This window comes from Blennius ocellaris (genome assembly GCF_963422515.1).
Source record: "Blennius ocellaris genome assembly, chromosome: 4".
NCBI lineage: Eukaryota > Metazoa > Chordata > Actinopteri > Blenniiformes > Blenniidae > Blennius > Blennius ocellaris.
Genome location: NC_137653.1, coordinates 22,028,362 through 22,054,260, shown reverse-complemented (window position 1 = coordinate 22,054,260; position 25,899 = coordinate 22,028,362). Strand labels below are relative to the sequence as shown.

Here is a 25,899-nt window from a genome sequence, read left to right as displayed (position 1 = left end):
GTACTGAGCGGTGTGCAGGGTGTTACCAGTGCACGTGAAAAGGCAATGTTTTTCACGCATGTGCAGCAAAGACAAAAAATTCTCTCTCTCTATATATATATATATACATATATATATGTGTGTGTGTGTTTGATCATGACCAATCAGGGTTCAGTTTGGGAGTCCACTCTCAGATATGTGGATTACAGTAAATTTAAGCTTCCAGCAATTCCAAGAGTTGTTGTTTGTTTCACTGGAATCCCGGGTTGAACTATTTTTACAGTTCCTACAGTCGTTGGTCTTCATGTAGACTGCAGTCTGAAACCCAACACCCTTTCACTGGGAATCTCTGTGGCTCAGTTTCCTCAGGCAGTGTTGCAGTTGAAAGCATTGATACCTCTATGACCAGTTCATATAAAAGATCAATTTGCTACGGCGACGTATGGCCATGAATTAAACAAGCCCGGAGTAAATAAGACATCACTTCTCCTTCTCTGTGGCACACTGACAACATCTTCAGGACACGCTTTTAAATTGGAATGTCTAAATTTAGCCTCCGTCTGTAGACAAAGCCAAATGTCTGAGCTGTATGGAGCTTTTTCTGTTCTTCAGGACTTCCCAGAACACATGCCAGGCCAGAATACCTGTCCAGGTCTGATGCCGTCTTTTGGGAGAATCCACTTTTTTTTTTTTTTTTTTTTTACTTTCTCTTCTTTCATTCGGTATCAGAAAGAGTTTTTTTTGAAGGCTACTTCATCTGGATTTTGCTATTCTGTCAAACTGACAGATGGTGGTCATCTCAGAATTTCAGATGAGGAGTCACTGAATATAATCATTCATGTAAAAGGAGATAGCCACCGATGAGGACTAGAAATCCTGTTTGCAAGTTCTGTCAGTCTTCGTTGCACTTTGTCTCTATTCCAAGTTCTCTCTGTATGTTCCACACGAACGTCAGCTTATGTTCCTATTCATCAGTTGAATAGTTGCTTCTCTTGAGGAGTGAATGAGAAAGGCATCATTTTGAAAGTGAAAGTAAAGTCAACTTGTTTGTTCATCGGTCTTTGGACTTTTTTTTTTTCAAACTGAAGGATCACAGAAGTTGCTCATGATTTTAGTGGTTGAGTGAATATATCTTAGATATTCTGCTCAATTAAACACTGCTTATGTAATGTCTGGATCTTAATTAAATACAACTGTAATGGATTACTATCTATTGGTGTGCGTGCAAGACCGAAATGTCAACATACAAAACTTGACATTGTATTACGCTGATATCAGTATCATGAGTACTTTTGATCAACTGCATATCGGATGAACATTTAAACCCTTGTCACATCATTTCAACCAGTTTCTTTGTGATTCGATCTTGGATTATATTTGTGGTCAAAGTTTAGCCTTCCACGGCTGAAGTGTTTTGTTTTGATAGGGTTCAATTTCTTCGGCTTCTATAAAACCATGCTCTTTGTACAAAGACTAATGATAAACGTGTTTGTGGTGCACAGATATTCAGTAAACAAACTCTGTGTTAAAGAAAAAAGGTCTGACAAGCAAATCTTCATTTGAGTGATCAATATGACTCATATTATCTACATGTAATACAGATTTTTAGATTTGTCTTATTGAACTGGAAAGGGCATTGCAAATCATGTTCAGCTGTTGATTCTCAAACTGTTATACGAGCTCCCAAATAGTAGTATGTACAGGAAAGCCATACTTAAAAAAATTTTTTTTCCAAATAGTAAAATAAATATGTATGAAACAAGTAATTCATATTAATATGTATTCTTCTTCATTTGATGAAAAATGTTTTGGTTATTGTTCCTGCCTGCCGTATCCCTGTGAGGTAAAGAGTTGCTGCCCTTTGTTATGATGACTTTAAGTGTCTGTGATAATGCTACTTTATACAATTATTGGGAAAAATAATCACTAAATAATACTCGTATTAGTATTATTTTGTCTCCTTTGTGAACTATCCATAGCCAGCCGGTTAAGTTTCCAATACTTTGTAATCAGGTTGGTCATAGTGGTGGTACTTAGGAAGCTTAAAGGGGCCATATTAACCCAAATTAGTTTTCTTATGGTTTTCCAACAGTAATAATCGTCCCCATACCTGTGAATGATGCCCCAGAAGCGAAGGAAGTCTGTCCTCCCTCTCCCTGGCTTATTTTTTTGTTTTTTTAAAGTGTGTTGCTCCAATAAGCAAATCAATTAATATTCATTCCCTCCATACTTTATGGTGGTAAGCTACATATATAGCCACAGCTGTCCTGACGGAAGCTTGGCCGCTCCGACCACCACCAACCAATCACTCTGCTTCCTGGTGTTCCCTCACGGTCTCCCATCCAGGTACTGATCAGGCACTACCTCACTTAACTTCCGAGATCTGACGGGATCAGGCATCCACAAAGCGGTATGGCCTAAATACAATGTTTCTTGGGTCAATGACGCCCATGTGAAATTGTTAAAAAGCTGTATAACAGGAGATCTTTAAACATTCTCTCAGATGGTGCTCACTGCAAAAAGTTTGAGAACCACTGACTCAGGCTGTTGATGCTGGTACCTTCTGCTGCAAAATACAGTGAAATGTCCTAAACTCATCTCCTATAGCTGTTTCATCCTGCATGTTTTTACACATTCAGCCTGGCATCATGGTTTTGATGCTTGTTTGCGTGCAACGAGGTAGCTTGCTTTCATAGCATCTCAGATCAGGTCTGTGTTGTGTTGTGTCCACTAGTCTTGAGAAATTTATTAAATTAAAATAAAAGATTAAAAAAAAAAGAATCTAGATTTTCTTTGGTTTGCTTGGCTTGGTGGTTTCATGGCCCAAATTGGAGCCTCTTGCAGGTCAGGTTTGGCCCACAGGCCTCATGTTTGACAGCCCTGCTGTAGTGTGTGGCATTGCTTTGTGTTGGATAACTAGAATGAACATTAAAACAATGGTGACTGAAGTGTTAGGGTGTTTTAAGAAGTGCATTTTCACAACTTGGCCTTCAATCTTTTACAATCATCCTATGAAACACTTTTATGATTAAAGTGAGCTGCTTACTGTTGGTATATATATTTAGCTGGTAAATGTTATGCATCGGGGTGATTTTTCCCAATGGAAAAAGGTCTCATATTTGTTTATATTCTGTCATAAATATTCTAAACATAATATTCTGTGCATTGACCTGTGGAAAGGTAGTTAACCAGAGCTGGTAGCGCATTATATTTTACAATATTGTGAAAGCCTTGTACTTGTTGCTTGTCAAGTGGCCGCACACAACACGGAAGATTTTTTTTTTTTTTTTTTTAAGGGGCGGGTGCTTCGGAATAACACGCGCTCGGCCGCGTCAATCAATGCGAGAGTCCTCCTATCCCGAGCGCGACCGACGCTGACTCTCATGTTGTTACATTGTAGCGGAAAGAATGTCGGAAAGGGCCGAGGATGACGTCAGGGGGGAGCTGCGCCGAGCGGCCAGGCAGCAGCTGAAGCAGCAGCAGATCCAGCGGGGAGAAGGCTCCACAGCAATGGCGACTGTTGCGGAGCGGAGATCATTGCCGAGTCCAGAAATAATGCTGGGACAGCCTTGGAGCAACTGGGTTGACGCCGCCAAACTCCACGGCAACGACGGTGAGTCCCCCAGCGTCCCGAATGTGCGCGAGGAAGCGAGGACGAGCCGCGACAGTTGCCAGTCCTGTCCTGTTTTTTGGCCGATTGCATGCAGTTTTTTTTTTTTTTTTTTTTTTTTTTTTTTGCTTGAATATGAAGAAACGCTAGTTTCAAGTGCAACTACTAATTTGTCCCTGTGTCGGATCGCCTCGGTTTCAGGTGCTGAATCGGAGGAAAGTTTCAAAGACTTCGGGAAAAATCGAGAAGCCATGCGTCTGTGCAGAGAAGGTGAGTGTTTCCCCCCCTTCCAGGGCCAAAGGTGTATTTTGGTTCACACATACACGCACGCACGTATCCAAACATTTGACTCGCGTCTTGGGACAAAATCTACTGTAACTCCTGCACATGACGCGGGCAGCCGGACGCAATCACTGAAACGTGTCTGTTGACATTTACATCTGCACCTAAAATAACTTGATGGTGAACAACTTGGACTCGCTGTAGTTACGTTGAGGCCCAGACATCCTAATAAGAAAGTAATATTTGAAACATATTTAATACGCTTTATTGTCCAAGCCATTTTATCAAGTGAAGAGGATCACATTTCACTCATCCTCATCCCTTCTCACAAAAAAAGAAGATTTTTCAGCACAGAGTTTGAAAATAACTTGTTAAAAAATCGGGTCATTTATAACAAAAATGCTGTATGTAAATGCTGGCGTAAACTGAGCTTGCTCTTGTCACTGTCCCATTTTATCAAGTTAAAATAATGTGCTGCATCAACACAAAATATAAACACCCCGTTTTGTTTGTTTGTAAATATTCTGAGTGAATTACAGAGAATGTACCTAAAGCTAACTGTCTGCTTTCACTTGATATAAAAGCAACAAACTAAACAATGCTGACAAAGTGCCTGTAATTAGGACCTGATGTTCATTTGAAGTTCATCTTGGCTAAATAGACAGCCATGACACAATAAATAGATGTGATTTCTGTACTTTCCTACCTGCTGCACTGTGATACGGATTTCATAAACGTAAACGAGTACAAGAACTCCGTTGATTTTGAAGTGACGGCCTCTGTGACATACTACAAAACACAAGAATAACTGTTAACCAGTACATCATTACATAGATGCCTTCAATAAATAAGGTAAGACTTGAGCGTGAGTGAAGTGAATCGAGAATGTGGATGGAATTTGACATACATGGGAATCTTTAAATGATCGTTTAAAGTATAGCGCTGGTGTCGCTTTGATTTGTATTTCCGTTTGTTGTTGGTACACTGGAGCCGCCACACTGTGGTGTCGACAGAAAACGTGGCACTATCAGAAAATGATCTCGGTCTGTCTGTCGTAGCTCAACGGCCATCCGTGAAGCGCTCGCGCTGTCCAAGAAGGACTGTGGATTTCAAGCCACGATGAAATATATTGCCCGTGTTTAGTCGAGGGCCGCTAAGATCCTTTAAAAGAGGGAAAACCATCAATTTCCGACTCACCCGTCACCTGCCTTAAGATGTTTGAGATGCAGCTTGTTTTTCAATTTCATTTATCGAATAACTTTGATTAGTATGAACTGAATAGTGCCACTGGCAGATCTGGATTTGGAACAAGTGTTATCGCGAAGCTGACTTGTTTGGATTTACAAAGTGGCATCTTATTTGGATGCTACAGAATTAGTGTACTGACAAGGTGATTTTTGGACCAACCTGTTTTGACAACTGTGAGTTTAGTGACTGAATGATGAAACAGTTCTGTTGCTCCAGTGACGGTTATTGTAATTGACTGTTTTCTTTCGTGAAACGCTTCGGGCTTTGTTGGTGCTTTGCATTGTTTTACGTCATTAGAGATTCGACTTGAATGTTCATTTGTACACATATACATTTCGTCTGCATTTGAGCAGTGCAGGGCTCAGTATTTACAGTTCAGAGAGCGAGAGACTTTTATAAATCTCTTGTTCTCAAGGACACACAAGCAGGGCTCGTCTCATGCGACCTTGCCGTATTGGGACAGTAATTCCAGTGACGCCAAGATGCATTTTTTTGTTGTTGTTTTTGATCGAGCTTGTTGAGCTGAAATAAGCTTGTTTTGATCTCTCGTTTGACTGATTAGTTAGAAACCGTCTGGTTCTTAATTCTCTTGACTGTGTGTCTGTGATTGTCACCCCATTTAACAGGTTTGTGGGTAAATGTCGTAACTGACTATAAAGTTTGTTATTGCAAAGACAAAGTATCCCGTAAGAGGACACGGTTCTCTTTGGTGTTGTGGTGTTATGATATAATCACTGTGTTCGGTTTCAGTTTTGTTGTGGTTCCTCATTGCACGTAGTTGGGTTTAAGAGACGGCTGCTCATAGGCGCTCTTATCGCTTATGTTGCTTTGACATTGCCAACATGGCGGCCTGTGTTGATACCCTTGGACCAAAGCTCAGTTCCAGCAGGATTCTCTATTTAGTGGGATATGACTTCTAACAGAATGCACGCGTTGTAGGAGGTGGCCGGCCTAAAGAGTTTGTACTGCGTGCAGGAGCAGTCTTCAGATGTGGTTGGTGGGTGACACAGACCGGCCATTAAAAATTCAAGCCTGCTCAGTCATTTGACATGCGGCTCGCTCGAAACATGTCTTCATCATAGATCACCGTCTGCCACGGACCGTTTGTGTCAGGTGGCCGGTCAGCACATGCCGCGTGTGGCAGAAGTTTGTGTTGGGAGCGACTCTGGGTGCATCTGTGTTCTCTTCTCGTCGGGGTATTACAAGCGGATGACTACACCTCTCCAACCATGACTCACCACCATTCCTCCCGTGGCGTGACGGCCATGCTACCACACAGATGATTAACACATGCACAGGATGTAAAAAAAAAAAAAATGTATGGCAATCAATGACTGATGAATACATCGGCCTGTCTCGCTCTTCTTCAAAATGTTACAGTGGTGCCGTCACAGTCAGGGAGGCTGGGAAATGCAGTGTCAATGTCAGCTACAGGTCAGATTCTGCCGGCGTGCGTGCGTGTGTGTGTATGTGTGCTGCTCAGAGGCAGCCAGAGCCGCTACCATTCTACTGAGATCATTCATCACTGCCACGGATGAGGATGCTGAAATTAACTGGACTCTCATTCCCTCTTTCTCCGTCTCGTGCTCAGGGGCTCTCTTCCTCCTCCTCTTCTTCAAGCACAGGTCCTCTGCTCCGTCTCGCTTTGTCTCGCAGAGGCTTCGGCCTGCTTCTCCTCACTCTCTGTTTTTTTTTTTCCCCCCTCCATTGCGCTTGTTTCTAGGCTCTGTTCTCTCTTTCTTCCTTCTCTATCGTGACTTCCCTTCTCTGCATCCTTTCCACCTCCTCCTTTCAAAAGAAGAAAATGGAGATTAGCAAAGAGGCAAACAGATTGGCAGCCGCTGACTTGTGAAGTCGGGCCATGTTTAGCGGTACAGTCCAGTTAGTACCAGCGTGCTGCTGAATGTAGAGTAGCGATTCGAGGTGGCAAAGCTACATTCTTCGCTAAGCGACCGATTCGGAGAACACTCCAAGTGAACAGCAGCTGCAGTTTGGGAATGAGTCTTGTTTGACCTTGCTATTGATCCAGCAAAGAAATGCGGTTGACCGCGTTGGATGCTGCAATTCTTGGCCTCTTTCAGTAAAAGATCTGAGGGAGAAAGTGGAGTTTAATGAAGAATACAGAGGAACTTATTGATTCAGAAAATATGTTTACTCTGTCATTATAACTTAAATTTGTCGCTCGTAAGGAAGGTGGCCTCAAGGACCGAATTGGGGGGGAATATATAGAGCAAAATATAGCTGCCCACAAGGTTGAGACCAACATTTGAGCAAGGCTGTAATGGCTTGGGCATTTACATTTGGCTGACAGTTAATGCTACCTTCCATGTTGGGTTTGTGCACTTGCTTTACTTGCACGGCGGACACACACTCGCTTATGCCTATCAGCAGTGCACTTTGCTACTCAGACTCTATATAATTTACCGCCTTTGTCCATAAAGTGAAGACACCAGGCAAGTGCTGTGGAAGTCTTTTTCGCCCCACTGCTTTTGAGGGAGACCATTTACAAAGTGGCCTCAGACAATTGACGCACATTAAGTAGCATCAAGCTTGTCAATTCATCCACACAGGGCTGCCACTGACCTCCCCTGGAGGAAAGCCACCAGGTAGATCCTTTTATTTGGTCCTTGCTTAATGGCCCTCGTCCCTTAGAGACTGAGCCAGCGATGTTTGGAGAACCCTTGACAGCCCTGGCGGAGCACATATTGGAGAGGGGCTCCTCTTCCCTCCACTTGTATCCTCGCCTCTCCTCATCTCGTCGTAACGCCCCAGGCAATCTCTTAATTAGCCTCCTTAATGAGGTGGTTTCTGGTTCTCTGCGCCAGGGTAAATTTTGATCACATTCTGGTGAGGAGCTGCACTTCCCTTCTGATTTGCCTTGGAGTGGCCTCTCCAGTCTGGGACTTGCTGGTTTGGTAGATGTGCTTGAGTCGATGTGCCAGTATGAGCACCTTGGCAGGCATGCTGCTTGTGCTTTCTTCTGGTTGTGCAGATTCTAATTGCGCTGTTGGAGAACTTTTCATTCACTTTAATGAGAAGAAGACGCCGATAACGACAGAAATCATTTTTTCAAAAGACGTTCATGTTCTCGTGGGAGGCTACATTCCTATAGTGAGCTTATGATGCCTTATGTTAAGTGCGGGTTTTTAGAATAGCAGGTTTCAGATGAGTCTCGACTTAAAAGAAGGTGACCTTGATTACTAATGCGTCAATGTGCAATTGTCAGCTCTAACATTCAACTCTGGCAACTTTACAGACACCAACATTGCCGTGTTTAGATTTCACAGCTGCGACAAGAACTCATTAATTTTATTTATTTGTTAATCTCCGGATTAATTCCTCAGGCAGGTGAATTGTATGATTGCTGAACGTGTAGGGAAAAATACCAAATGTCTGTTTTTTTTTTAACCACAGTAAGCGCAAAGACATTTTCAGTCACACAAAGCCAAACTTTACAGCAACTCATATCGGTAGAGGGTAAGGTCGTCTCTACATGTCTTCATTATCAAAAGTTGCAGCTTGTGATTGTTAATACCTGCTCTGTTTGAATACATTTCATGTTTTTGTTGTCATTTTAGAAAATAATTAGAAAAGAAGTCTTGAAATACGATCTGATCTTCATCTTTATAATCAGTAGAGTTATTAGCTGTTTTAAACGCACTGAAATCTTGAGAAATATTGGTTTTAAACACCTGGTTGAACATCTTTTACTGCCAGTACCTTGTCGGTCAGGTCAGTTTGAGATGCAGCGTGAAATACAGAATGCTTTGTTCAAATGAACTGCTTCAACTCATTATGAGTTGGAAGGATATTTGTTCGGCGGCTTAACAGTTTTGAACTGAAGTGTAAATTTTAAAGCAGTTCAGTTTTGAAACTCTTGGTCTTGTCAGGCCTCAGTTAAAACCCTCCCATCTGCAACAAGGTGCATTTTCATTGGATTTGCGTGAACGCATCTTGGGTTCCCGCGTGATATTACGGAGGAATGAAGTTGTAATGGGATCAAAAGAGACTTGGGTTTGTCGTCTGTGTATCTTGAAACTTGCCGTGGGAGCGACTGGCAACATTTCTATTATGCAAACACTTATTCTGAGCCCTCACCCCCGACACTGGAGCTCGGCCCGGGCGGCAGTTTGCAAGGAGAATCTACCTGTCGACACAAAACTTTTTATCGCCGGGTGGATGAAATCCATCCACCTCGAACAGCTACTTTGAAATCTACTTCACCAGCAGGCTGGACAAAGCAGAGCTGCCAAATCTTGCATATGGAAAGTTAAACTCGGACTATGCATGTCACAATGCCACACAAGCAGCAACTTTACATTGATGTCGGACTAAGGACGACATGCCCCTTAATATATGCCTGAAGACCTCATATTTGTCAAACTCATTGTATATTTAGATAGCAATCATTTCTGAAAAATGTAAATGTCAGTTTTCAACTCCTCCTGTCCTTTTTTTTGTTGACATTTTTGTATTATAAAAATGCAGCAACAAAACCTCACTAATGCACCAGGTTTATACCAACCCAACTTTGGGTTAGGGGAACAGTTGAACCGCTCATATTTTGTGGCGGTAGTCAAATGAGCTTTATTTTAAAACCAGTTGTAGATATAAGATGTACAGTGAAATTGAAATGTTGTCTTGCTTGCCATCTTATGGTGTGTAGACAAACAGTACATCACCCAAAGTAAGGAATAGTAGCAAAATAGATCACCAACAATAGAATAAAAGTAAGAAAATTGAGAGTTTGGGCAAGAGAAAGAGTTGCAACAACATTTTAACATGGAAGCTTGAAAGCTGAAATGTGTAATATACCTCTAAAATGTGTGTTACAAGTGTAGCCTCACAACAGCTGTGTATGTCCATGGATTTGAAATGTGCATAAGACCTCACTGAGGTCACATGATCAGAGCGACTGGAAGCAGGGTGCACTGCAGCAGCAGCAAGTAGTTCTCTAGGTCTTTTTGTAAGAGAGGAGAAATAATAATTAAACATTGCCCCCCAGTAAAAGCTATCTATTTATTTCAAATCATGAACCTTCCACCCTATGTACATACCACGTTTTTATATAAGAGTGAGATATCATTCTGTCAGAGCAAGCAACCTTTGGATGTCTGTTTTTCCTGGTTCTTAACTCCAGGACCAACATGGTGATTTGGGGATTTGCGAGTGACCTGTATTTACATAAGTTGTGCGTGCAGACTTTCCTCCTCAAGTTATATAGAATGAGCAAGTCAATTTTGAAATGTTGCAACCGAACATTAAGTCAAACATGGGTTAAGTGTTCCCTGGTGTGGGTTATGCAACACAGCAATAGTGGCTTACTTTCCAGGACATCTAGGAATCGTTTTTATCTTCATATCCTGCTGAGGTTTTTTTTTAATTGTTGTTGTTTTGTTTTTTTTGTGTATTTATGAATAAGTATGTAATTTAAGTGGAACTACCCAATCTTGAGCAGTCAGTGTTACGACAACAAATGATGGATGTTTCAGTTGAGATTGAATATGATGGATGAGCTGCGGTTGGCAGTCTTCTGCCAGCTGGGACACCAGGTGAATACAGGCCTGTTTAATTTTCCTCTCCTTGGGTCGTGCCCTGTCTGGTTGACTCTCTTCCTCTGTACAGACATGCCCGTGTTTGGCCAGTGTCCTGCACAGGACGACTTCTACCTGGTGATGTGCAGCCACTGTGGTCAGGTGGTGAAGCCACAAGCCTTCCAAGCACACTACGGTAAGAATCACGCACACGTACACCTTTCAGGACACGTTGTATTGACGTACAGGCCATAATTACCAGTTAACTTCAACCTAATGCAACCTCAGTTTAACATTAGAATATTTCCTCACCTCAAAAATTGACTTTTATCTTCACGTCAGACACATTCTCACAATGCAAGTGTGTTAACACGGATGGGACGTAGAGAAAACATACACACGTTGTTATATAAAGACATTGTATTGACTTGCAGTGATTTCCTTCACCAACTCTGAACTCATTTGAAACTATCACTTGTCTGACGCTTACATTTACCGAACCTCATCCTACTAGTCCTGCCTGAAGACATACCTTCTATTGGTGGGCAAGTTACCGCATTACTACCGCGTTAACACATCAATTACTGCCAATCATCGACTGTTATTGCAGTTTTATTTCTAATCACCTTGTTTGAGAGATGCCAAACACAGGACACGGGATGGGATATTGAGCAGTACTGTCTCGAGAATGAAGGAATGCTTCCTCACACCCAATAAGAGCATTTGGAGCTGGCTTAATACAGACATAAAAAGGGGCTGTTGTTTGATTTATTTCTAAAGTTGTTTATCACCAGAGTATTTCAGGTCTTGGGTATAACTTGAATACGGTACCACAGACCCCACCGCTCAACTTCTCATCAGTGTCCGAATGGACACAAGTGCAGGTGAAGACATGGAGACAAAACAAATGCAACACTGAGGAGAGAATAGGTGTCAAACAGAGCGAGCTGGAGCTTCACTCAGAGCTGTGGTGTTAAAAAATAAGCATGTAAAAGTATCTGTATAACATAATAACACTCTGTTAAAGCTCATGAAGCTCAGTTGTGCCCAACTGCAGATATTACGATGGTAAAAGGAACAAAAGTTGAGGGAAAAGGGAAAGAAAACATGCAGTTTAACCCTCTGGGGCCGATTGACGCTCTGCAGCGTCAAAATCACATGACCGTTTGAAAAGGCAGTAGTGTCACAGCACAGCGTCATCTGGTCCAGTGTTTCAATCCGTGTCGAAAGTGCAGATATAAAACTACAAGCTCGTTTTTAAATGATGTTGATCGCCCAAATAAAAGCGGAGATATGAGGAAAACTGTGTCCGTGTTTTTCCGCGACATTTTAGTGCGTCAGGTGCAGAAGACCGGTCAGGAGTGAAAGTGAAAGTAACTGAGCAGCAAAAAAAAACAACACTTGTAATGTGCCAGTATACCTTTCACTCATTGGTTGAGAAGAAGAGCCCATGTCCAATCAAAAGTTTCCATAGTGGGAGGTGTCATTTTGTTTAGTTCACCCGTGAAAAAGTAAACAGAGAGACGGAGACAGAGAGAGTGAGTTGAGATTTATATCAGAGAAAAAGCGACTATTATAATGATTTGACCATGTAGTGAGTGTGTAGTGAGTGTGTAGTGAGTGTGTAGTGAGTGTGTAGTGAGTGAGATTAGAGTGTTTTTTAGTTTCAAGTGAACTCTTTTTTTTTTCTCCTATCAAAACAATGACGCGCCTTATGAACGTCAATCAGGCGCTCCGACTTTTTTTTTTTTTTTGAAGGAGCAGAGCATCGAGTCTGACATTGAGTTTGAGAGTGATTCTGATGGCAATATTGAACACCTCATCTTATTTTTGTTAGAGGGGAGACAGGTGTCCCCCAGACCAGGAGACGTGTCCCCCACCCCTGTCCCCATCATTCCAGCTCCACCACAACAGCCAAAGGCTAAAATGTAAACATTGCCTGCAGGAACACAAGAAAAGGAAAAACACTTCATGGAAATGCCATGTGTGATGTGTCCCTCTGTGTTGTGTTGGACACAATCTGTTTTTTTGAGTGGCACAAATCATTTGTCTTCACCTGACATTATATGTGTGACCTTTTGCAAATAGTTTTACAAAAACGCCTGAGGCAGTGCTTCTATTTCACTGTAAATATCTGTATATAATTGTTTTTTCAGTCCTGTTTTGATACATTTGAGTTAATTATAGTTTAGATTTACTTTACAAGTAAACAAAATGATTCGTTAACCATGTCTGTGAATTTTATAGTCAATAAATCTATGTTTTTACCACCCGAATTTGTAATTTTATGGTGTTTTTAGATCCACTGTTTTAATACAGTATGCCAAAGTGATGAAAATACTTCAGAAATGCATTTATGAGGTTGTCCTGAACAAAATGACACCAAAAAAGGCAAGGTTTAAGAATTTTATATCTGAGATATAAAGGAAAAATCAATTGTAGTGAAAAACGGCACAAAATGCTTCAGGCCCCAGAGGGTTAAGAGCAAATGATTTGGCGTAATTAGTGGTAGACCACTTGTGTTGCACTTTTTTTCTATTGCATTACCTTTACAATAAAAATGCGTTCATTGTCAAATGTAGCATGTAACAATGCAATTAATCGCAATTACAAATTTTATAGATATCTTCACATAAATAAAATATATTCCTAAGAGGGCCTCAGTATTTTTCCCCTCAAGGAAGACAAAACCCCACATGTAGGTGGAAACCTACCTAGATCTCCACAGCAGTAATAAATGCACACATACACAATGCCCCCTTGTGTTTGCATGCATTTATTGTCAATGTTTAATACAATAGACTTAACGGTTTGAAACAGGACCCATAACCCGGAAGAATCAGGAGATCCATGTAGACATCATGAATACAACACTACTAAGAAAGAGCCCCGAAAAAGAAAAATAGATATTCTCTCCAGGAAGCCTATAGTCACATCGTTAACTGTGCTGCGGCTGGTGGTGATTTGTTCAATTGATATAATGTCTTGTTTGTTGTATATACCTTCACTGGTATATACAGTGTTCTGTTTATAATTTCTTTATTTACTTTGTTCACTGTGTGTTTGTGTTTAGTTAATATTGGACCTGTCTCTCTCAAGTCTTCGCAGCAATGTACCATTATGTTATGGATGCTTCAGATCAGGACCAATTTTTGTTTCTTTTTTTTTTTTTTTTTTTCCAACAACACTGATGGGGCTTTGACTAAGTGTTCCAAAAACAGTTAAAGATCAATGAGCATGGTGATTTTGTCACTGTGTGTCTTCTGAGATTCGAGTCCCACAGCTGCTAAAAGAAGTCAGCGTTTCACTCTGAGGGGGAAAAAAAAAAAAAGCACATTTGACAGACTCCCACTGTGTCTCCTCCTTTGTTTGATGTGGGGATTCAGCCTTTGGAACCATCTCTGACTTATCTTTTCAGTGTTTGCTCTGTGTCAGGTTTGACAGCACTTACAGTTTTCAAGGCCAGCCACAAGAGGGCGATATAAGCGCACATGACACATCCAACTGCAAGAATAGCAGTCAGACTGGACCCTGCCCTTATTGTTAAACTACCCCCAAGCTTCTGGACTGGATTATTACTTATTTACCAAACCCGACAGGGCTTCCCCCGTAAATGAGCGGTAGGCAAACACCGGAGGGCTATATGGTGCCTCTTCAGTCAAGGTTGTGTTGTAGGAGATCTTGGATATGTTGGTATTATTGTGGCAGATGAGGCCTCATTTAAAGAATACGTGTGATATACAACTTTTCTTGCAATTTCAGACGATGAAGTTGGATTGCTGTTCTGGGTCACCGTCAACTCTAAAACTACCGAGTCCAGGGAAAATATGACCTGGGAGTCATGACACTCTGGATGCAAACATTGTTGTTGTTGTCCATCAACTTGCACTGCCGTCATGCGCAGTAGCAGTGTTTCTGCTGTCTACAGAGAGATGGAGTGTTTTCAGAAAGTTTAGTTTCCCACCCTCATTTACACCACGACGGAGTCGAAGCTTTGTCAAAATGTTCCACCCTGGGAACTTTTCAAAAGTAGGTCATTTCTAAGTCAACTAGAATTATTTAGCTTTGAGATTTGTTCCCGAAGAGTTGACTGATCGTTGATATAGTTTTTGTGGATTGTATTATTACTTTGTCTCCATGTCCATGGCATGTTGCTGACCTGCCACTGAATGTGGCCGTGCAGAGAAGAAGTGCCCATGCTGTGTTTCACCCCCTCCTCTGATATCGTTACGATAAGACCCCGTGTGGCGTTAACACAAGCTAAAAGGCACTGATCCCAGCACCATTGCCATAGCCTCAATATGATTTTAGCGTGCCTCTTTGAGCCCATCTGTCTCCTGTTAGGTGTTTGAGGCTGATCCCAGCAGGGGCGACGCTCGGCGCGGAACGGGAAGCTCAAAGCTCACCTCTTGCTTTATACATGAATTGATGAACTCGGCGCTGGTGCAGGCAAATGCGTTTCTGGATCATTCAACTGCTCATCACACAACGAGAAAGAAAGAGGAAAAAAAAAAAACCCCAAGGTGTATGTAATTGCTTTAAGATCGGGGTGTTTACTGTTTTAGAATCACATTTCAATGATTTGGACATGATATGGCTTGGACACAGCGCCTGTGGGAATCATAGTGAAGTAATTGTGTTTCACGTTCTGTTGTCACTCTCACTGCCAGGGATTCCCCATTCCACTGAGCCAACTGATTGGCAGCATGAAAGAGGATATCAAGGCTCCTCCTATTTCTTGAGTCTTTTGTTTGTGCTTTTCCTCCCTCTTCTACCACCGCCACTGGTGTTGGCTTTCTTTTCCCATTGTCGGTGCTTTGTGCACAGAGCGCAGTGTGTCGCGCTGGGGTTTCCTGGTGCGAGTGTGTGCGCGGGGAGTGTGTGCTCCGGAACTGACCAGGACCGGGACAAGACAAGACATCAGTCGAAGGAGGGAGGGAGGGAGGGAGGGAGGGAGGATGGCCGTGAAAGAAAGGCCTTGGGTTGTTGAGCCATGAAGGTGTGTGTGTGTGTGTGTGTGTGTGTGTGTGTGTGTGTGTGTGTGTGTGTGTGTGTGTGTGTGTGTGTGTGTGTGTGTGTGTGTGTGTGTGTGTGTGTGTGTGTGTGTGTGTGTGTGTGTGTGTGTGTGTGTGTGTGTGTGTGTGTGTGTGTGTGGTGAATGGGTGTGTGGTGAATGGGTGTGTGGTGAATGGGTGTGAAGGAGGAGGCCTTTGGGTGTGAAAGAGGCACTCTTAAAAGACTGTTGTTGTTTGGGTTTTTTTAACCCCGCTTTAATGAAATGAAAATATCTATAGAGGACTCCACAGTTAAAAGGTTGATGATGTTGCGAGGGATTGAGTGGCATCTGTAGGCATGCTTGTGTGGTAGTATCTGTTCGCGGTTATAATTTTTTTTTTATATTGAGTTTTGCATAGGCCACAAATTAATACAAGAGCATTTAAAAGCAAATAATCGAAATACAAGACAAAGACACTCATAACAAAAGGGGCATAAAAAAAAATGGTTGTATCTGTTGGGCACTATTAAATTGTCATTCATGATAAGTTGTAAAAGCTATAGATTGAATACAAATTAAATTTAAGAGAAATACAGATCCGCCAAACGTAAAGTACCAACCTATGCAGCGGTCACTCGGGGATATCTGTAAACGCCGACCTCTCGGTCAAGTGCAAAAAGAAGCCTCCACATTAGACTAATTGCTTGGATTGTGCAGAACACGTGGTCCATGCTTGTTCCCTTCAGAAACCCCGGGGTGAACATGTTGTTTAGGGTGCAAACACTCTGGGATGAGCATTTTTCCCCCGTTTTCATCTTTCCAGCCACAGCTGAAGGATCGTGCCAACCTTTTCTGCTGCCATAATGCCTTTTATCAGTTTACTCAGCAGCTGTAATAAGAAGCTCAGGCAGGAAGTAAAGCTCTTGACCTGTTGGCTGGTTCTATTTCGGGATGCGTTGGCATGAATCACAAACGCAGCTCATTTTGTTGTCGTGGTACCCCGCTCACGACTGTCGGAAGAAGATCTGTGTGGTATTTGGTGCCTTTTCTGTTTCTCTTCGCTCGTAATTTCTTTTAACAACGTTTCTACGGACCTCTGTATTGATGGCTGCCTGGTTTCTGCTGTCGCCTCCAGAGAGAAGACACAGTTCGGCCAGCAAACCGGCCTCCACCTCGCCGTTTCCGGTGTCGGGCAGGAACCGGAGCGGCGGCACTGGGCTTGGGCCCGGCCTGACCTCGGGGTCCGTCGCCGGAGTGGCAAGCGGAGGCATCCTCAGCCGACCTTCCACTGCGGCCTCCGGCGTGTCGTCGTCGTCGTCGTCCTCCAATCCCAAACTCCTCAAACCACCCAAAGAGAAGCTGCCAAGCATTCAGCGGAGACCTCCGTTCGCCCCCTTCAGGATGCTGCAGTCGGACAAGATGTAAGTTTCTCTCTGTGTGTGTGTGCAGTGTTGTGAAACACGATACCAAGCAACTGTTAAAACGGTCAAATATTTAAAAACGTGCGTGTCTGAATACGCCGCAGCCGATGACCGTCTTTACCTGCGGTTAATGGCTGCCGTTGGCAGTAGACTCATTGGGTTTACCTTTTGCCCTTCCAGCCCCATTCATACGTCCACATCTGCCTCTTACCATGTGCTTCTCACTGGCTCAGTGTTTCTAACTCTCAGCTTCCTCCTTGCTGCCCTCTTCATCTCTGTAACCTTCTCTTCCAGCCTCACCCCGGCTGTCAAGGTGGAGAAGATGCATCTGAGGGTGGACTCTTCAGCTAAGCTGGTGCAGGCTCCATCTGCCCCTGCCACCACCTCATCCTCCTCCACATCCTCCTCTAGCACCACTGTGAGCTCCAACACTACCGCCATCATGACCTCCTCCTCCTCCTCTTCTTCCTCCTACTCCTACTCCTCATCAGCCCTCAAAGCAGGCCTTAACTGTCCCTCCATACCAAAGCCACCATTACCGGCCCCAGGTCAGATTCCCAATGGCAAGGGCCACCTCTCTGTCCTGTCAGACAAGAAGCAGGACAGCAGCAGCAGCAGCGCCAGTAGCAGACGCCACCTAAACAAGAAACTGACAGGTCAGCTGGAGGGGTGGGCAGAGGGTGACACTGTGTGTGTGTGTAATTCACGAAGGAGTATCAGAGTATTTTTATTACCGAGTCCTTCAAAATGCTCTGATTTTGCCTGAAATTGTTTGCAGTCGTTTGCAGTATTCTAAAATGAAATCTGCGTAAGATGTTGGCTTCGGCCCCCCGTTTACATGACAACGTTTCAAGTGCAAATGCATAGTTTTTGTGTTTTCATTTCGGAAAAGTTTAACGTTTACACAGCAGCATTTTGAAGACAATGTCCATTTGCACAAAAATGGCAGAAACGCTGAAAAAGATGTAGTTGGCATGCCAGGCCACGGGTTGGAGCAATTGTAATGGGCATTTAGTCCAAGGCCCTGAATATGTGACGATGTTTCAAACGAGAACGGATTGTTCTTCTCTGTCTTTGTTATTGTCCATCTGCTAGTGCCTGTGCAGAAAAGTTGTTTACTACAGCCGTGGTGTGCGTGCACATTAGCAGCTTTACCGCGGCCTACACAGAGACGAAGCATTTCAAAAAGTTCCACCTTGGGAGCCGTTGTCAAAAAGTCTAGTGTGCCAGAGAAAACAATGTCCGGATGATGCCAGCTGATAATTCTCAATGACAAATATGGTTCTCCCTTTAATTCTTTCCCATTTATTCAGAACGTGAGTTTAATCCAGATGTCCATTGTGGCGTTGTGGATATGACGGCACGGAAACCCTGCACAAGATCCCTTACATGCAAGGTGAGCACTTTGTTTCTTTCTGTCGTTCGCCTGAAACTTCAGAAGCCTTCTACTTCAACATCAACACTTATTTCAGTTCATTATGGAAAATTAACTCGAGGAGAAAATGGAGCTTTCAGCAACAGCGATTTGTTTAATCACACAGAAGCTCCTGTGTTCAATAAAGTAACATGTTATTTAGGGCTTGTATTATTCATGTTCCTGACAATTTAGCAAAGGAGATTGCTTCAGATTTAAGGATGAGTTTATTACAGACCTTTTGTTTTTACATCCTGTGGTTTAAGATGATATGTAGTGCCTTTGCAGATTACGGAGTTGTGCTGCCAATTCTGGATGTAACAATATATTGAAGTATTATGATAAAAAAAACCAGAATGTAAAATCATGATCAGAACACTGCATGTGGTCTGTCTTTTCTGAGTGTCCTTCAAACGTTCAATATTAATAACAAATCCTAATTTTGTGCTGTTAAAAATACACTTACCAGCCTTTGTCAAACAAAAATACCAATGTGGCAATACCATTTGGCCACTGGGTGGCAGTGCTGTGCAACCATTTCTTCTGGAGAAGAATTCGATCAAATATGAAACTGAGTTCAGTTGTGCTGTCACTATTATACATTTTGAAAATCAATACACTATCAACCAAGTGTTTCTATTCTCTCTTGTACCCCATGACTTACCTGTGAATATTTTATTTTGTTTCATCAATTACTTCTAACAACAGCAATCTGAAGTCATTAGTAATATCTCATATTTCAAATTAAAAGCTTGAGGGAACAAAGGTTGATCTGGGGAACAATGTTGAACAAATGATATAGTTTGGTCTTTACTATGCACACACATTGAAATATTTGGAAATAAAAAATTCTAACACTGGGGTGTGGATAAAGAATATTTCAATACGTATGAATTTATAAGTTAAGATTTAATTAAATGTTATTTTATATGTAATAATCTGATGACGTAAGACAAAAGACAATGGAGGTATTCAAAAAGCTTTTACAATACTGCTGTGGTGATAATCAACACATGGTGCTATGTTACTACAACACTATTATTTTCTATTTTGTGTAACGGGAAATTGATGTGTTGCGTAACTGTCCTCATGTCTGTCAGCGACAGGCTGCATCCCCCCCCCTACAAAGTGTATCCCGAGAAAACCTCTTCCGGGTGTGAGAACTGTTTCCACTGCTTCAACAGACACATTCCTTAAGCCAGCGAAGGGCGGTGCCGGGGCGGAGGAAGCGCTTCGACACTTTGCTGGCGGAGCACAAGAACCGAACGCGGGAGCGGGAGAGGGAGCGCGACCTCCACCAAACCCACGCCCAGCAAACCCCCCCTCTCAGGGACCCACACCCCGCCTCCCACCTCGCCCCCGCCCATGACGCCCACCAGGTGGCTCATGGAAACGGCCCCGCCCCCGACGCCACTAAGCCTTCGCTGCTCGGAAAGCCCAAATTTCTCAGCCCCGGTCTTCCACGGTAAGTGACGCACCGCATTCACCGGGGGGGGGTTGTTGTGTGCTAAAAGGGGGAACGTGACCATTGACGTGATTCTGTCCGTGGGATTGAACAGCAGTCACGGAGGTGGTCCCTCCGGAGACCCTGCAGCAGTCCACGAGCCCCCACACCACCCGCAAACTGCCCCCGACGGGTTATCCAGGCCCTCAAGCGACGAAGGAGAGAACGAGGAGCGCGAGGACGCTGACAAACTGGACTATCACTATTCAGGTTATCACCCACGACCGGCAGCTGTGAGTGCACTCGACATGACGTCCAGCTCCAGACTGTGTCTTCTTTCAAAGATCAAAGCTTTTCTCACCCAGCTTTCTCTTCTGTCCCCAGTACTGTACCTTTGGGAGTCAACTGTTTGGGAGAGGCTGTTACTCCTTCGATCGGCAGTGGGACAGAGTGCGATGTGCCCTGATCACAATGATGGACAGACACGTCAACTCCCAAATGTGGAAGTAAGTGTGTCGCTCCTGCTATTTTTATATTTACGTAAAACTGCCTCAGTCGGTCAGGACAGAAAGAAGGCAACATAAAATTCTTTACACAAACACATGAAAGCAACCCCCCCCCTTCCACATATCAATCATGTTTACACAAAAGTCATGGTTGTTTATTTAATAACGTTACTGTTGTCAACATTAACTCTCAGGTGCACTGTGAAACGTTCCAGTCTGAAGTGTCAAAATATGAACACGATTAAAAGTGTTATTGTTTTTAAGGCGCAATCTAACAAGAACAATACTCAATAAAGAGCAACTAAAGAAACCTTATTATAAATCAGGGGTGTCACACACATTTTAATTAAGTAGCCAAAAACATCTTAAGTGGGCAGGACCTGTAACATTGTATTGAATCTTTAAAGTTTTTATTTGCTTTGTTGCAGAGTATATGTGATGAAAATGTCTATTTTCACAAAGCTAAATAATTACTACAGAAAATATTGTGCAGAACACAGTGAAATGTCCAAGAAACTTTTATAGCTGTTGCATTCTGGGTGTTTTTACAAACTCAGGCGAGCTCTCAAGGCAGCATCACCAATATCTCAGCTCGGGTCTCAGTGTTATGTTGTGTCCGCCATTCTTTAGAAAGTTGTTAAAATAATGTTTTTCATTGAAATTTTTCTCATTTGCGTGGAGGATTGGCGGCTGGATTGGAGCCTCTTGCGGACAGTTTTGTCCCACAGGCCTTGTGTTTGACACCCCTGTTATAAAAGGTTGATCTCCAGAGGCTGAATGAAAACTTGAAATGAAAATAACTTCAATCAGAAAATGAGAGGGTTTATTTTTCGTAACGGCACCTTTAGTGGCCTTCAGGTTCGATGGTGATGAAACGATGCCTGCTCATCGGTTTTTGTTCCAAGTTTGGGATGATTAAAAGTCCACAGGCCGGAGGTTTTCTTTGAAACTTAAATTTGACACATGGCTAAGACAAACCATTGACATAGTGAGATGGTGCTTATGAAGAGAAATATGATACCGATTGTGATTATTCTGATTTGATAACATCAATCCATCCATCTTCTCCTGCTTTATCTCTCTTGGGGGGCTTCTCCACCAGAAAGAACCAGGGTCTAGTTCAGAGCCAGGGCCAGATCTAGCGCCAGTTATTTGTCTTTCTGCCACCAAAGCTCCGGCCAATCAGGGGCTCAACTGCTGCTACGCTAATCCCACATTGTTGCTGGGCCAGAGCGGAGCCAGACACGTCATCAGATGGGGGCGGAGTTATCGCTACCTATATGACGGAAGAGATTCTCCGGATTGCCCCGGAGTGGTTAGAGAGAAAAAAATAGAATTAATGATATAATAAATCACTTCCTCAAGTTAATAATGTGAGGGAACGAGATCATTTAATCCATGATCGCAGAGCAGCGCACTACTACTACAACACACTACTGTAAATGAAAGCTTGGATTTTTTTCTGAGGCATCTGAGGTTCAGGCCAGACTCGATGGAGCGACCCGGACCAAACCGATGAATACAGTCCATGTCCTCATTGTTGTATACCGCTATCAGCGCTACATTGGTGAAGTCAGTAACGTAGAATGTTTGGAGTAACGCAATGATGTGGCTCTCACGTGGAACCAGTTCTTTGACGGTGCTCATTTAAGAACTGGCCCTGAACTAGAACCTGGTTCTTTTTGGTGGAAAAGCCCTATTAGAGTTGCAGGGTTCTGGCTGTGAGGAGAGGCAGGGGACCCCCTGGACAGGACGTCACTGCATGAGCCGTGAATAGTCACAGCTAACGGATCATATATTATTTTTGTTGCAGGAAAATCCCTTTGGCCTTGGAGAACTCCTCTGTCGCACCTCCCCATAGGACAAGCACAAATTCCCACAGTAGCACTCCCTCTTCAGGCTTCCTGGCCCCCTCCGCCACCCTGCCCCAGACACCTTATAGCCAATCCTACGAGGGCAAGTCAGTGCTCTCCTATGGGACCACCTTAAATGCCCGCAGCTCCCCGCAGGGTGGGGCTGAGCACCCGGCCTATGGCACCACGCAGGCCCGACAAGTGTCTTCGTCGCCACAGATGCCTTCAGCCCACTTGTCCTCATCCTCCTCTTCTTCAGCTCCTTCCCTCGCCTCAGGCCGGGCACTTAAGTCCCGCTCCTCCAGCAGCAGCACTACCAAGTCGTCATCCTCCTTCAGGCCCAAGGAGATCTCCTCCACACCCGTCATCCCCAGCCCCGCCACCGGAGGGGGCACCGGAGCCAACAGCAACAGTAGCAACGCTAGCTTCAGCTCGGGGAAGAAGCGGAAGAACAGCTCTATCCTGTCTTCGTCCCACGGCCCCTCTGACTCCTCCTCTTCAAATGCCAACTTCTCTTCTTTCAAGAAGAACTGTGCAAATGTCGGCAGCTCAGGGAGCACCTACCACCACAGCTCATTAGGTTCCTCGTCCTCACTGTCCTCCTCCCACAGCGGAGTCCACAGCGTGGGGCTGAACTGCGGCCCCACCCTGCGGACCAACTCGCTGAGTCTCAAGGCGGAGCCGTCCGGAGGGTCGGCGGGCGGCTCGTCGGGGCCTCCGGCGCGGGGCCCTCCCTCGGGCAGCCCCGCCGAGTCCATCAAGCGTATGAGCGTGATGATGAACAGCAGTGACTCCACCCTCTCCCTGGGGCCTTTCGTGCACCACCAGTCCTCGTCGTCGTCCGACCACCACACCAGCTTTAGCCACCACTCCTCAGACGGGCGCATGGAGGGCAAGAAGCGCAAGAGCTCCTCTGTCTCCAGCAGCATCAACAGTGCGGGTGGGGGGGGAGGCGGAGGCGGCGGGGGGCCGGGACCCGGCAGAGCCAAAGTGGCCAAGTCGCCGGCCATCAACAACATCCATGGAAAGCATGGGCGGAGCATTCCAGGGACGCCGGGTCTACCCAACAACTCCCATCTACATCAGGTCAGTTTCACACGGCACCAGTCACGAGTTTGACCAGATCGAATATGGAAAGGTTTTTGTAAGTTTGCTTTCAAAGATTTTTCTTAAAACGACGACGTGGCTAATTTGGGGGAATTTTAGGGGAAAACGAGCTTCAGGCCGCCAATACACGGGTTCAGCTGCATCACTGAAAATGACGTTAGTGAAGTTTTAGGGATGCTGGTCAGAAAACATCAACTATATGGTTATCTCGTCATTTTCTATCTGAACGATTTCTTAAAGCGGTGATTCCCAAATTTGTACCTTTTAAACTCAGACGTCGAACAGCTCAGGTATCGCAACTGTATATATATGTACATCTGCAGTGTGTTGGTGAATTGGATTAGTTATTCATCCAATAATGGCACTCATTGCACACATTTGTGCACATCAGCCGCCCTTATTTTGGAAGATTTGCGCTGGGCACCAGTGTTGGTCAAGGCGGAGTTACTCCTTTGCATCTCGCTCTCATATGGAGTATAAATGAAGCTTTATGCTATTTAACGTGTACTCATATCGGCAACTAGCTAAAGGTTAGTACTCGTCCTCTAAAAGGTTTTATCGGCGCGTCTCTAATGTAGATAGTTATAGTTATAATCATACAGATCCCTGAACCGTCTCTCCTCCTTCCTCAGCCAAAGGCTCGTCCCTGACAGCGGCGTCCGGCTTCCGTGCACCAAACTGGCAGACGGACGGGGGGAAACTGTCCTGAGCGGTCGGCGCGCTGCTCCGGACCGCACGAGGCCTTCTAAAATCAAAACCCACATTACTCTCAGCTTCCCACAATCCTCAGGGTGGAGATGATCTGGACTGCCCAGTGAAGTAGATGTACGTGGTCCTTACTATTTCTCCCAAAGCCATGTGTTGTGGGGTGGAGTGGGGGGGGGGGGGGGGGTTGGTGGGGTGGGATGTGGGTGGGGGGTGGGGATGGGGGCGGGGGCGGCGAGAGTGCGGAGCGTCAGGGGAGGTCTTATCGAGCGAGCCAAAGATCCGCCGCCGCCCCAGTATCCCGAGAGGTCTTCCTGTCTGATGGGAGGTCAGAGCAGCGGTCTGCAGTGACCACGTGGGGGGGTGGGGGGGGGGGGGGGGGGGGGGGGGCTTCTCCATTCTCCATTCTCCACCCGTGGTCCAGCAGCGGTTTGGCTTCAGGTTAAGGGCTGCCGCGGCAACGTGTCGCCTCGCGGAGGAGCTGGGGGGAGACGACAAGCCCGCCTCTTCCGTGTCCGTTGGAGAACGAGTGTGCGACGGCGCACACAAGTGTTTTCCTCACGTCAGATTCTGCTGGACTACCGGAATTTTTCCGACTTGACTTTCACCACCCAGCGCCTGATCTCAGAAGCCTTGCAAGGAGAACAGGAGGAGGAGGAGGAGGAGGAGGAGGAGGAGGAGGAGGAGGAAACTGTTTTGCAACCCCTTAAACACACAATCACCTTGTGGTTCCACTTCTGGCTGGTGAGGCTCCGGCGACGCGTCGGAGCGCCGCCGTCTCCGACGCAGTAGCCCGAGACGAGCCCGGAGAGACGATCTGGTCAATTACTTTATCGCCCAGAATAATTATGCAAAGTGTTACCTTTCTATGATTTCTTATACGAGCTTTTTTACACTGAACTACAAAGAGTCTTTGTAGACTTGGTGAAGACGGTTGTGCTTTTAAATGTGAAAAGGACACCTGATGTGCCCCTTCGATCGAACCCTGGCTCTCGAGGACGCCTGCTCACGTTTCCTCCAATCTTTTCATCGTGCGAAGCGAAAGCCACAGCAGACCCACCCCGACTGTGAACGGCACTAAGTAACTACTTTTTCTCCACAGGCGCCACTTCGTCGTCCACAAAGCTAGCCAAAAGCTGCTGTCAGCTTTGCAACTGCTTTTCTTTTTTCTTTTCTTCTTTTGAACTTTTATTTCAGCGAAAAAGGTGGGCAGTCTTGCTCAAGAAGTGGTGATGGTTCATTATGGTATGAAGAAACTCTGTGCAAGCTGTGCTGTTCTAATCACAAATTTACACAATTATTATTGTGTTTTTTTGTTGTTTTGTTGTTGTTTTTTTTAACCCATGCCAGCTGTGAGAACTCCACAGCCTCGTGGGCACATGTGAATTGTATATTTTTTCCCTCCCACGTAGGGAATCAGGTATGGTACGTCTTAACTGGAGCAAACTTGCACGTCACCTGTCTTCTGTGGGTATGATTGCCCACCCCGACCCAACAACAACCCCCCCCCCCCCCCCTCATCTCTTGTGTGTGACCACTACGCTATCCCAGCCGTGGGTGTTCCAAGTTTTTCTAATGTAAGGCTATGCCGACACGCGGCGAGACGTTTTCGTCGCAGTGTCCACGGCATGTCACTCTTTCTCCTCGGTCAAACCGCAGTCTTGAATCAGGCAATACTCACCCGGCTTGTTTGGAGGTTTGCTTTAGGGCCCGTGTCCAAACGTCGTCTTCGTTTCACCCCGGCATCGTCCCGTGAGGAGAGGATCAATATGGCCGCCCACGAATTTGTATCTGGGGGAA

At 44.6% G+C, this 25,899-nt stretch overlaps 1 protein-coding gene across 2 annotated transcripts in view; it reads left to right on the top strand.

Moving 5' to 3' along the window:
• Positions 1-24,218, top strand: part of atxn7 (ataxin 7) — a 28,317-nt gene extending 4,099 nt beyond the window's left edge. Inside the window, exons 3-13 of one of the 2 annotated variants that reach the window (XM_080495489.1) lie at positions 3,380-3,592; positions 3,791-3,859; positions 10,745-10,849; positions 16,785-17,070; positions 17,365-17,726; positions 18,384-18,466; positions 19,669-19,949; positions 20,047-20,221; positions 20,313-20,434; positions 22,248-23,373; positions 24,027-24,218. In XM_080495489.1, the coding sequence (XP_080351615.1) occupies positions 3,388-3,592; positions 3,791-3,859; positions 10,745-10,849; positions 16,785-17,070; positions 17,365-17,726; positions 18,384-18,466; positions 19,669-19,949; positions 20,047-20,221; positions 20,313-20,434; positions 22,248-23,373; positions 24,027-24,044 (2,832 nt within the window). In that variant the 5' untranslated portion in view covers positions 3,380-3,387 and the 3' untranslated portion in view covers positions 24,045-24,218. Of the gene's footprint in view, positions 1-3,379; positions 3,593-3,790; positions 3,860-10,744; positions 10,850-16,784; positions 17,071-17,364; positions 17,727-18,383; positions 18,467-19,668; positions 19,950-20,043; positions 20,222-20,312; positions 20,435-22,247; positions 23,374-24,026 lie in introns of both variants that reach the window. The other variant, XM_080495488.1, reaches the window with a different exon arrangement.
• Positions 24,219-25,899: the final 1,681 nt, after the last annotated feature.